The sequence below is a fragment of the Loxodonta africana genome, chromosome 11, assembly GCF_030014295.1.
Source record: "Loxodonta africana isolate mLoxAfr1 chromosome 11, mLoxAfr1.hap2, whole genome shotgun sequence".
Lineage (NCBI taxonomy): Eukaryota > Metazoa > Chordata > Mammalia > Proboscidea > Elephantidae > Loxodonta > Loxodonta africana.
The window spans coordinates 20,176,437-20,189,822 of record NC_087352.1 but is presented as its reverse complement, the minus strand read 5'-3'; the positions used below and the strand labels follow the sequence as shown (position 1 = coordinate 20,189,822).

Sequence of the window (13,386 nt, the reverse complement as noted above, 5' to 3'; positions counted from 1 at the left end):
CCACTTAAAAATGTCAGGTTTCTTGATGCTTCGACCATTGTTGAAAATAGCTTTTTACAGGCTCGAACTTTACAAGAAAAATATGGTGCGGATAAATTGATTTCGGCAGGCTGGGCAGACACGTAGTATGTTAATTTTTTCTTTTTTTAGAAACCGTTAAAGTAGGAGTTCAAGTGTCAGTACAGCAGAGAATGCGCTAGTGGGAAAAGAAAAGGCAAAAAGCTGGTAAAGCCACAACCAAGGAAAGCTTCTGAAAGTAAATGGCTGGCAGAAAGCAGCTTTTAAAGACAGAAAAATTTTGGAGAAGTTTTTTTATTGTGGTATGAAGGTCGCCATGACAGAAGAAGGGAAAAGAGCTGCTGGCCAGAGCCTGGGTTATATTTGGGATGAGCACAAAGAGGAAAGGCCACTAAAGGGCAGTAAAGTTCTGTAGCCAATGGAAAAGCCTAACACACAAGACTGCGGGAACTGAATTGAGAAACGGAAAATATTAGGGTCAATAGCTTTTTGCTGGAGGTGCCAAGACAATTCAATGTGGATAGTCTTTTCAACAAATGGTGCTGGGATAATTGCATATCCATATCTAAGAAAAGGAGCTAAGACCCTTCACTCAAACTATACACAAATGTTAACACAAAATGAATCATAGATCAACATTTAAGAAGAAAAAAATATAAAAGCTAAGAAAAATGTGGAAGAAATTCTTCATGAAATGGTTTAAGCAGAGGGTTCCATGACAAGACACAAAATGCATGGACAAAAAAAAATTGGACTTATTTAAATTAAAAACTTTTTTAATTCTATATACACTATTTAAGAAAATGAAAAGGGAAGGCATAGATTGGGAAAAAAATATTTCCACATTATACATCTGATAAAGGATTTGTATTCTAAATATATTAAAAAAAAAAAAAAAACTTCCAAAATTCAACAATAACAACACATCATCCAACTAATTTGAGGGGTTCATGGAAGTGTTCTGAAAGTTGCGTTGTAGTGATGGCCACACAATTCTATAAATTTATGAAATATGAAGTTGTATTATTAAATATTACATGTATGACTATCCAGCTGTTAAAACTAATCTACTGTTCTACAGTAGAAAACTTTTTAGAGAGGAGTAAAATATATATATATAGTTGCAAAAATTATAATCTACATACAAATAAAAATAAATGAAGATTTCTGAGTGTAAAAAACATGACTGTGTAGTGGTAAACAACTCAAATTCACAAGGAGGAGGAGGGAGAATCAAGTGAAACATCAGCCCAAGGTTGATTCTTATGAGGTGGAGGTCAAACAGGTTCTCCAAACTTTTTACCAACTCTGACACCAGGCATCCTTCCCATGGCACTCTCTACATGTTTCCTGGGTTTGATAATTCGTTGCAATGGCCACACACAAGTCACAGACCATACTCACATTTATGGAGTTTGTTAGGTGTGGTGGGATTATTTTTATATGGCCTTTCTCAGCATGGTCTTATAACACCCACCCAAGTGACTGGATGGGACTATACAAATAAGGTAATTGTGGCCCACCAAAGGAATGGAATAGCTTGCTAACAATGTAAATAAAGTTCATGGTACCCATGTGGGGTTGTTTTTGTTGTAGCTGGTGCCGTCGAGTAAGTTACAACTCATAGCAACCCTTTGTAGGACAAAATGCAACACTGCCCAGTCCTTCTCCATTCTCATGATCATTGTTATGCGCGAGCTCATTGTTGCAGTCACTGTGTCAATCCATCTCGTTAAGGCTCTTTCTCTTTTTCTTTGACCCTCTGCTTTACCAAGCATGATGTTCTTCTCCAGGGACTGGTCCCTCCTGATAACATGTCCAAAGTATGTGAGGTGAAGTCTCACCATCCTTGCTTCTAAGAAGCATTCTGGCTGTACTTCTTCCAAGACAGATTTGTTCATTCTTTTGGCAGTCTGTGGTATAGTCAATATTCTTCACCAACATCATAACTCAAAGGGGTCAATTCTTCCGACTTCCTTATTCATTGTCCAGCTTTCACATGCATATAAGGTGAATAAAAACACCATGGATCAGGCACACCTTAGTCCTTAAAGTGACTTCTTTGCTTTTTAACACTTTAAAGAGGACTTTTTGCAGCAGATTTACCCAACGTAATACGTCATTTGATTGTCGACTGTTGCATTCATGGATGTCCATTGTGGATGCAAGTAAGGTGAAATTCTCAACGACTTCAATCTTTTTTCCATTTATCATGATGTTTCTTATTGGTCCAGTTGTGAAGATTTTTGTTTTCTTTACACTGAGGTATAATCCATTCTGAAGTCTGTAGTCTTTGATCTTCATCAGTAAGTTGCTTCAAGTCCTCTTCACTTTCAGCAAGCAAGGTTGTGTCATATGCGTATTGCAGATTGTTAACGAGTCTTCCTCCAATTCTGATGTCCTCCTCTTCTTCATATAGTTCAGCTTCTCAGATTATTTGTTGAGCATACAGACTGAATAAATATGGTGAAAAGATACATCCCTGATGCACACCTTTCCTGACTAAACCACGCAGTATCGCCTTGTTCTGTTCTAACAACTGCCTCTTGATCTGTGTACAGGTTCCTCATGAGCACAATTAACTGTTCTAGAATTCCCATTCTCCCCAATGTTATCCATAATTTGTTATGATCCACACAGTTGAATGCCTTTGCATAGTCAATAAAACACAGGTAAACATCTTTCTTGTATTCTCTGCTTTCAGGCAGGATCCATCTGATGTCGCCAATGATATCTCTGGTGCCACAACCTCTTCTGCATTCGGCATGAATTTCTGGCAGTTCCCTGTTGATGTACTGGTGGAACCACTTTTGAATGATCTTCAGGAAAATTCTATTTGCATGTGATAATAATGATATTGTTTGAAAATTTCCACATTCTGTTGATCACCTTTCTTTGGAATAGGCATAAATGTGGATCTCCTCCGGTCGGTTGATGAAGTAGTAGTGCCGGAAGATGAGTCCGTTATGTTGGAAGGCACTCAAAAGATGACTGGGGAAGAGATGCCTCCTCAAAGTAGAGTTGACTCTAATGACATGGATGGACTCAAGCTTTTGGGACCTTCATTTGCTGATGTGGCAAGGCTCAAAATGAGAAGAAACAGTTGCAAGTATCCATTAATAATCAGAATGTGAAATGTACAAAGCATGAATCCAGGAAAACTGGAAATACTCAAAAATGAAATGGAACACATAAACATCAAAATCACAGGCACTGGTGAGCTGAAATGGACTGGCACTGGCCATTTTCAATCAGACAATCATGACACCTACTATGCTGGGAATGACAAATTGAAGAGGAATGGTGTCCCATCCATCCAAAAAGAATATTTCAAGATCTTGCCTGAAGTACAATGCTGTCAGTGATAGGATAATATCCATATGCCTACAATGAAGACCAGTCAATATGACTATTATTCAAATTTACACACCAACCACTAAGGCCAAAGATGAAGAAATTGAAGATTTTTACCAACCTTTGCAGTCTGAAATTGATTGAACATGCAATCAGGATGCATTCATAATTACTGGTGATTGGAATGCAAAAGTTGGAAACAAAGAAGAAGAACCAGTAGCTGGAACACATTGCCTTGGTGACAGAAACAATGCTGGAGATTGCATGATAGAATTTTGCAAGGCCAATGACTTCTTCATTGCAAATACCTTCTTTCAACAACATAAACAGCAACTATACACGTGGACCTTGCCAGATGGAATACACAGGAATCAAATCAACTACATTTGTGGGAAGAGATAATGGAAAAGCTCAATATCATTAGTCAGAACAAGGCCAGGGGCCAACTGCAGAACAGCTCATCAACTGCTCATATGCAAGATCAAGTTGAAACTAAAGAAAATTAGGAAAAGTCCACAAGAGCCAAATACAATCTTGAATATATTCCACCTGAATTTAAAGACCAGCTCAAGAATAGATTTGACGCATGGAACACTGATAATTAAAGACCAGAAAGTTTCGGAATGACATGGACATCATACATGAAGAAAGCAAGAGGTCATTAAAGAAACAGCAAAGAAAGAAAAGACCAAAATCGATGTCAGAAGAGACTCTGAAACTTGTTCTTAAATGTCGAGTAGCTGAAGAAACCAAACGAATGATGAAGCAAAAGAGTGGAACAGAAGATTTCAAAGGGTGGTTCAAGAAGACAAAGTATATTATAATGACATGTGCAAAGGCCTGGGGTTAGAAAACCAAAAGGGAAGAACATGCTCTGCATTTCTCAAGCTGAAATAACTGAAGAAAAAATTCAAGCCTCGAATTGCAATATTGAAGGATTCTATGGGCAAAATACTGAACAACACAGGAAGCATCAAAAGAGGATGGGAGCAATACACAGAGTTAACATACGAAAAACAATTGGTCAATGTTCAGTCATTTCAGGAGGTAGTATATGATCAAGAACTGATGATACTGAAGGAAGAAGTCAAAGATGCAATGAAAGCATTGGTGAAAAACAAGACTACAGGAATTGATGGAGTACCAATTTCAACAAACAGATGCAGTGCTGGAATTGATACATGAGGGATTGGGACTGGGCATACACGGTCTATGGAAGTGAAACCAGTGAAGCAAAACCATATATATGTGTGTGTAAAGAGCCAGGGTGTGGCCTGCAGTGAATTGCTTAATATATCTCTTCTCGCCATAGTCTTTGTAACTCCCACCAAATGATTGGGTGGGATTATGAAAATGAGGTATATGGAACCCTAACGAAGGGATTGGTCAGTTTTTCCCTCCCATTAGTCTTAAAGGGAGACACTGAGAAAGAGACAGGAGGAGGCGCAACACGGAAGACAGAGAGGGAGAGCTGTAACACCAGAGACGGTGAGAAGCAGCAGCAGAGGAATGGCACCAGCAGAGCCAGATCTGCAGAGGACCAGAGAAGGCTGGCAGAACCACAGGAGATGGCAAGGCAGGCTTCCTGGCACACAGAGCAAGAAAACTAAGCACCTTTGGGCAGGAGGCTTTCTGGCAGACTAGGGTGCCTTCAGGCACTTGGTGGAGCTAGGTTTGCTGACTCTCGGAGCTAGAGCTGTGTGCTTTTGGGCAGAGGCTTATTGGCACAGTGGGGTGCCTCTGGGCACTTAATGGCAGAGGAAAAAGAGCTTTGTAACAGTTGCCTAAGCATGGTAGAGGCCAGGCTGAGGGGCCAAGTGTGCAAGGGCCTGCAGGTACAGCTGAGAAGAGGCTGTTCTGATCGAAGAACTGCATCCTGAGTGTTCCTTATCCTGAATTCCAACCTGTTACTTCCCTAATAAACACCATAATCATAAGTTTGTCTGTGAGTTCTGTGTGGTCATCGCAATGATTTATCGAACCCAGCTGAGAAGCACAGAGTGCCGTGGAAGGGGCAGATGGTGTCAGAATTGGTAAAAAGGGTTGGCGAGAAGAAGTATGTCTGAACTTTGCTTCTCAGAGATCAGCCTTGGGCTGTTGATCTTGATTATGCTTCCCTTTGTGAAGTTAGAGGAGGACAAGTGCCTCCACCATGACATTTTTACAGACTCCAACCTCCAACTTGAAACTTTAGATGAAACACACTACAGGGCAATGGGTTTCTCTTACATATGGCCATTCTGGCCTTGAGTTTATACTTCTGCCAAGATGATTGTCTAGGCTACAATCTTACTATGCTAGTAGGGTGTGCAAAAGCACCAAATAAGATTAAGTGAGCTTGTGGGAATTGGTCAGTTATTATTCAAATTGAGTGATTGCTGGGAGGGCCATGCCTTGAAATTGAATATAACAGCCAATCCCACAGAGGTTGAGGGGGACCTCATTACCATAAGAAAAAGCTGAGAGCAGAACACAACCTTTGAAGCTGGGGTCCCAACATGGAGAACCTCCTAGACACCGGAGAGAGTGCTTTAACACTGAAGACGGCAAGAAATGGCAGCTACCACAGCAGAGCCAAGTGACAGAGAAACAACTGCAATAGTAAGAGCATCAGGAACCAGCAGATCATTACAAAAGGCTGCAGTGGGCTTGCTGGCCCAGAGAACAAGAGAGAGCTGAGCACCTTTGAACAGGAGGCTTGCTGGCAGAATGGGGTGTCTCTGAGCACTTGTTGGCAAAGCTAAAGAGCTGTAATCCTTGCATAAGCAGGGCAGAGGCCCAGAGAAGGGCTGCCTGCTTGTGGGCACAGCCAAAAGAAGGGCCACCTACCTGTGGGTATGGCTGAGAGAAGGGCCTACTGGCATGGCTGAAAAGAAGCTGAGAGCCGTCTTGGCTGGATGCTGTCCTGATTGAAGAACTGTATCCTGTCTCCTGAGTTGTATCCTACTATGTCCAAGTTGATCCTGATCCCAAGTTGTAGCTTGTTACTTCTCTGCTAAAGCACATAATTTTGAGTATGGTCTGTGAGTTCCGTGTGCCTGTTGCAATTGAACCCAGCGGAGAAGTTGGGAGTCCCATGGCAGTGACTGCTGGTTTCCGAAATTGTGAAAAATTTGGCAGTGGACGTATGTCTGAATTCCACGTTACAGGAATCAGCTTTATGCTGATCTTCATTCTCATCCCTCCTCCTGAATGTAGACAATGTCTGACACTAGTAGACTACAGGACCAATTTCACAGAAGGCAAAAACTAACAAACAAAATGAAAGAAATAGTCCTGTATTAGCAAAATTGAACTTATAGTTTATAAAACCTTCTGGAAAAAGAATCCCAAAGCATGGATGGGTTCACTGGCTATTAAGTAACAAATAACACCAATTCTACACAATCTCTTCCATAGTAACAGTATAATGAAGCCAAATAACCATACAAACTGATGCAGAAAAGCACTTGACGAAATCCAATATCCATTCATGAAAAAAAAATTGCTCATCAATTATGATTACAAGGGATTTTCTTGAAACCAGTAAAAAGCATGTACAAGAAAATCTCCTGCTAGCATCATATTTAACGGTGAAAGATTAAATACTTTGACCCTAAAATTATGAACATCACTGGGATGTCCACTCTCACTGTTCCTATTAAACACAGTGAAACTCCTAGCTAGTGAAGTATGGCAAGAAAAGAAAAACAAAATATATTGAAATAGCAAAAATAAAACTGCCATGATTCAGAGATAATACTAGGTATCTATATAATCCCAAGGAGTCTACAAAAGAACTCCTAGATAATCAGTGAGTTTATCAAAGTCACAGGGTACAAGGTCAAAACAAAAATCAATCCTATTTTGTAGACTAACAGTGAACAAGTGGAAACTAAGTAATGAACATGGTAACATTGACCCCATAGCTCTAATAATATATTTAAGTATGTTGTGTGCTGTCCAATCAATTTCAACACCTAACAACCCCATGTGACATAGAATTGCTTAATCATGTTTCTTGGCTGTAATCTTCCCACAAGCAGATAGCCAGGTCTTCTTCCCACAGTGCCACTGGGTGAGTTCGAAACACCAAACTTTTGCTTAGCAGCCAAGTACTTAATTGTTTGCACCACGAGGGCTCTCTAACAAGACATGTACAGGGTGTATATTATATAAACTAAAAACAAACAAAAATAACCTGATAAAATACATCAAGAAAAACCAAACTAAATGGAAAGAGAATCATATTTGTAGGTTGGAAGGCTCAACATAGGAAATAGGTCAAATCTTCCCCAAATGGAGTTACAGGTTTAATGCACTTCCAATAAACTCACTACAATTTTGATAGGTGTACTTAGCAAGGGACCCAGTGGGCAAGTCTCACCTTCATTGCTAAGGATCAGCATGAATCCAATTCCCATCTGGAAATGGATGCAACCCTAACCTTCCTGCTTCCCCACCTGTGTCACCAGCTGCCCAAGTGACACTCTCTCTCTTACGCCCAGCCACCCTGGCCTAGGTTAGGTGGTACCAGCTGCAACCTCTGGGGTCCTCAGCCCCCTTAACTTCTGACTTACCAGCCCTTGTCTCCAGACCGGCTGCCTGTGCAGCCCTTCTGATTCAGCCACCCAAGTTAGGTCAGGGCACACAAGTTAAAAGGGCACACAGTCCTTCAGACTGCCAAATACATAGATACCAACCTGTGCTGGCTCTTACTGCTGTTGTACGTTCATTAATTCCCTGGAACAGCTCAAACAATTTATGGAGGCTAAACTTTTTTTTTTTTTAATCTACACTTGTGGAGCCCTGGTGGCGCAGTGGTTAAGAGCTTGGCAGCTAACTAAAAGGTCAGCAGTTTGAATCCACCAGCCGCTCGTTGGAAACCTTAGTGTGTCCAACAGGGTCTCTATGAGTCGGAACTGACTCGGTGACAATGGGCTTTTGGTTTATCTACTCTAATTTTTTGTTTTACTCTTATATTTACCTTTTCATTATAACCAGAAAGGATACAAATGAAGAGACACACAGGACGAGGCCTGGGAGGTGTTCCAGTGGAGAGCTTCCATTGTCCCTAAGGACTATCATTGGAAATGCATAACCCTCCTGAAAGCAGATGTTCTCACCAATCAGAAAGCCAAATAACTTCCATATTCAAAGCCTTTTATTGGCTTCATTTCATAGTAATGATTGGTGCCTCATTGCAAATTTATGATTGATTGAATCATTGATCAAGTGATTGATTTAAATCATGCCCCCTTCCTGACAATGTGTACCATGTAGCCCCCACACATTCGCACAAAATTTCAAGTGTTGCCCAGCAGTTGTAGACAACATAGACATCTTGATCACTTGGGAAATTTCAAGGGTTATCTTTCAGGAACCAAAGACAAAGGCCAAATTGACATTTTTATCCCAGAGTCAGTATACCAAAAAAACCAAACCCATTGCTGTCGAGTCGATTCTGACTCACAGTGACCCTATAGGACAGAGTAGAACTGCCCCATAGAGGAAGTTGGTATAGGCAGGATTATTCTAAAATTTATAGGGAAAGGCAAAGGAACTAGGATAGCGAAAACGATTCTGAAAAAGAAAAAGCTGAAGGATTCTTAATACTCAAATTTTCAGCTAACTATATATCTACAATAATTGTGATAGTACGTTATTAGCAGAGGGACAGACATACAGATCAACAAAACAAAACAGAGAATCAAGAAATGGACCCACACATGTACAGACAATTGATTTTTTTTACAAATATGCAAAAACAATTTAGTGGAAAAAAAAATTTTCAACAAATAGTTTAAGAACAACGGGAAAACCACAGATAAAGAAAATAAACTTTAAACCTCACCCCATATATAAAAACTAGCTAACATGGATTATAGTTCTAAATATCAAAAGCAAATCTGTGATATTTTTCTAATACATAACATTAGTACACTTCATACTGAGTACTTACCCGAGAGAAATGAAAACTCGTATTTACGCAATACACTTATACAAGAATGATCATAGAACCATTATCATAACAGTAAAAAAGAAAAACAAAAAACAGAAACAACTCTGTAGTACAATTGTTTCTGTTTATATATGGCCTTTCTTGCCTTGGGTTCATAATTCTGCCAAAATAATTAGCTGAGCCACGCAGTACAGCAAAGGAATTTGTTAGTCTACTATGCAAACAAGGTGTGTAAAACTCTTGCAGGAATAGGTCAATTACTATGCAAATAAGGTCCCTGTGGGCCTACTGAGGAGACTGGGTCAATTTTGCCATCAAGCTAGGCCTGAAAGTGCCAATCCCACAGAGGATGAGGGGGCTCTCACTACCATCAACAAGAAGAGCCAGTAACTGAGCACATCCTTCAGACCCACGGTCCCTGCACTGAAAACCTCCTAGACCAAGAAGAGAGCTGTAATACTGGAGATGGTGTAAGATGGAACAGTGGCAGCATGAGCAAACCAGGAGACCAGTTCGAGACATCTGCGGTAAGCTTCCCAGTGGCTGTAGTTCCATCACTGACATACGGAGTGACAGAGCTGACCCCCTTTGGGCAGGTTGCTTACTGGCTGAGAAGGATGCTTCCAGGCACTTGTAGGCAGAGCTAAAGAGCTGTAACACTCGCCTGGCAGGGGCCAAGCACAGTGGGTGGGGCCTGGAGGGCACAGTCCAGAGGAAGGCCTGTCTGCAGGCTCAAGGCCTGCCTATAGGGATGGCTGAGAAGAAGCTGTGAGCTGTCTTGTTTGAAAACCACCCTGACTGAAGAACTGTATACAGAGTTCTATCCAGTTATTTCCAAGTTGATCCAGAATTGTGGCCTGTTACTTCCCTAATAAGTCACATAATCTGAGTATGGTCTGTGAGCTCTGTGTGGCCACTGCAATGAATTATCAAACCAAACAGAGAGTAGACAGTGTCATGGGGAGTATGGTTGGTGTCAGAATTGGTAAAAAGGTTGTAAAGTGGAGGTATGTCTGACCTCCATCTCACAGGAATTAGCTTTGGGCTGATCCTGATCTTGACTCTCTTTCCTTCTTGTGAAGTTAGAGACCTCTGACGCTACAATCACTACATTACAAATTCCAATGTCCTTCAATGTTTGAATGGGTAAATGATGGTATATCCATATCATGTATTACTACTCAACAATGAAATTAAAGCAACTATGGAAACACAGAATAACTTGGATGGACATTAAAGTGACTTCGCTTAAGGTAAAATAGTCAGTTTCAAAAGGGTATATTCTTTGATTCCATTTATACAACATTCTACAAATGACAAATTAGTATAGATAAACAGATCAATGGTTGCCAAGGGTTAGGGCCAGAGAAAGGGTGTGATTATAAAGGGTTACCATGAGGAAGAATGAGTTAATGTAACACTTCTGGATCTTAGTTGTGCTGCTAATTACATAGATCCATACATGAGATAAAATTTATTAAAACTACACATAAAAAGGAAACAAAAATGTATGCCTTTTAAAACATGCTATCTTTGGAAGAAGCTGGGTGAAGGGTACATGAAAATTCTCCAGATTATTTCTACATGTTTTTGTGAATTTGAACTTATTTTAAAAAACATACAGAAAATCATATTAATGTTGGCTTCATAAACTATGCAATGCTACTTGTAAACTTAAACACATCCAAATATGTTGAGTTACACTGATAACAGAGACTATATTCCCATTGTGGTCTTTCCTAGTCTGTCCATTCACAGCATTTATCTCAGTATATATCTTTTAGACATAAATTGACCTAAAAAAGTTTCATCTAGAATGATTTTTATGTTTTATTTCCATATGTCCTTTTTGATCACATTAACTGATCACTAAAGACACTACCACATTGTCTGCATTCATTTAGTTATTCTTCTGTGCAAATTCTAATATTCAGGAACCCAAAACTGGAAACAGGCTTTCCACAATGACTACGTGTGCATTCTCTTATGTTTAACAAGGATTGACAAGTGGGCAAAAGATTTCCCACAATCGCTGCATCCATAGGGCCTCTCTCCTGTATGTTTCCGATGATGAACATTGAGCCCTGACTTGGTGGTGAAGGCTTTTCCACATACACTGCATTCATATGGTTTCTCTCCTGTGTGAATTCTCTGATGGGTAATGAGATCATACTTTCGCAAAGAGAATTTTCCACATTCAGTACACGCAAAGGAAGTTTTTCCTGTGTGAAATCTCTGATGTTGTATGAGGCATGTCTTCTTCCTGAACGCTTTACCACATTCATTGCATTTGTAGGGTTCCTCTCCAGTATGAGTTCGTTCATGTATATCTAGAGTGCTCTTAATGGTGAAGCCCTTTCCACATTCATTGCACTTATAGGGTTTCTCTCCAGTATGAGTTCGCTGATGTGCAATGAGCATGCTTTTCCCAGTTAAGCCTTTTCCACATTCACTGCATATATAGGGTTTCTCTCCAGTATGAGTGCGCCGATGTACATTGAGATGGCTCTTCTCGGTGAAGCCTTTTCCGCATTCATTGCATATATAGGGCTTCTCTCCAGTGTGAGTTCGTTGATGTCCAACCAGTCGGATCCTTGCTGGGAAGCCTTTTCCACATTCATTGCACACATAAGGTTTCTCTCCTGTATGAGTTCGCTGATGTACAATTAGACGGGTTTTGACGGTGAAGCCTTTTCCACAATCACTGCATACATACGGTTTCTCTGCGGTATGAGTACGCCGATGTACAATGAGATCACTCTTCATGGTGAAGCCTTTTCCACATTCGCTGCATACATAAGGTTTCTCCCCTGTATGTGTTCGTTGATGTCTGATAAGAGGGTTCTTTAGGGGGAAGCCTTTTCCACACTCATTGCATATAAAGGGTTTCTCTCCAGTATGAGTTCGCTGATGTATGATGAGACGTCTCTTCTCAAAGAAGCATTTTCCACACTCACTGCATGTATAGGGCTTCTCTCCTGTATGAGTTTTCTGATGAGTAGAGAGACTAAACTTTGTAGAAAAGGCTTTCCCACATAGACTGCACCCATGAGGTTTCTCTCCTGTATGAGTTCGCTGATGATAAATAAGCCGACATTTCTTGATGAAAGCTTTCCCACATTCATTGCATGTATGGGGTTTCTCTCCCATATGACTTTTCTGATGTATATTGAGTTGTGATTTCTTCAGAAATGTTTTGTCACATTCAGTGCATTCATAGTGTTTCAGCCCTGCATGAGTTCTCTGATGCTCAGTAAGCCTGGACTTTCTGGAAAATGCTTTCCCACACGTACTGCATCCATGAGGTTTCTCTCCTGTATGAACCATTTGATGATCAATGAACTGAGACTTTTTAATGAAGGCTTTCCCACATTCACTGCATACATGGGTTTTCTCTAATTTAGCAGTTCTCTGATGCTTAATCGCCTGAGACTTGTTGCTGTTTGGTTTTACACTTTCATGGAATTTATTATCAGTATGAAGTTGTTCATGCTTATCGTGGAGAAAGGATTGCCCATATCCATTAAACTCATTAAACATTTTTAGGTCATAGCTTCTGTTCTGGTTTTCTAAACTTAAATTTGATTTTAAAATTTTTCCATGTAAGTCAAACATATCATGATGTTGCTTTAATGAAAAATTACTTTTTCTCTGATTAAAAATATTTCCAAATGCATTATGTTCATAGCATTGTTTCATACACTTCTGAATTCCTTGCTTTTGCAAATGATGCTGGAGATGTTCATCAACCTTCCTGATTTCTAGGAAAGAGAAGACAATGAAATTAATTGTTTCATAATCTCAGTTTGGCATAAAAGAATTTTAAAAATACTTTGGTGTGTGAAGGGTCTTTAGTGACAACCCTAAGATATCAGTATTAAAAAACACCCTGCATAAATGTTCCTTATCCCTTGCACACTGGTAAAAACACAATAATGTAAACTCGGCAAAAGGTAAAGCAGTCAGTATAAAAACAAAACTATATAATTTACAATCTCTACAGATCTGGCTGCTTTCTAAATCGTTCCTTACAAAACCTACTAAAAGCAACAAAAAACCTAATGCAGTTCTCA

At 40.0% G+C, this 13,386-nt stretch overlaps 1 protein-coding gene across 3 annotated transcripts in view; it reads right to left on the bottom strand.

Annotated features, from left to right (window-relative positions):
• Positions 1-327: 327 nt before the first annotated feature.
• Positions 328-13,386, bottom strand: part of LOC135227177 (zinc finger protein 615-like) — a 32,004-nt gene continuing 18,945 nt past the window's right edge. For all 3 annotated transcript variants that reach the window (XM_010586568.3, XM_010586567.3, XM_023543383.2), the window contains exon 4: positions 328-13,074. In XM_010586568.3, the coding sequence (XP_010584870.1) occupies positions 11,282-13,074 (1,793 nt within the window). In that variant the 3' untranslated portion in view covers positions 328-11,281. The remainder of the gene's footprint in view (positions 13,075-13,386) is intronic.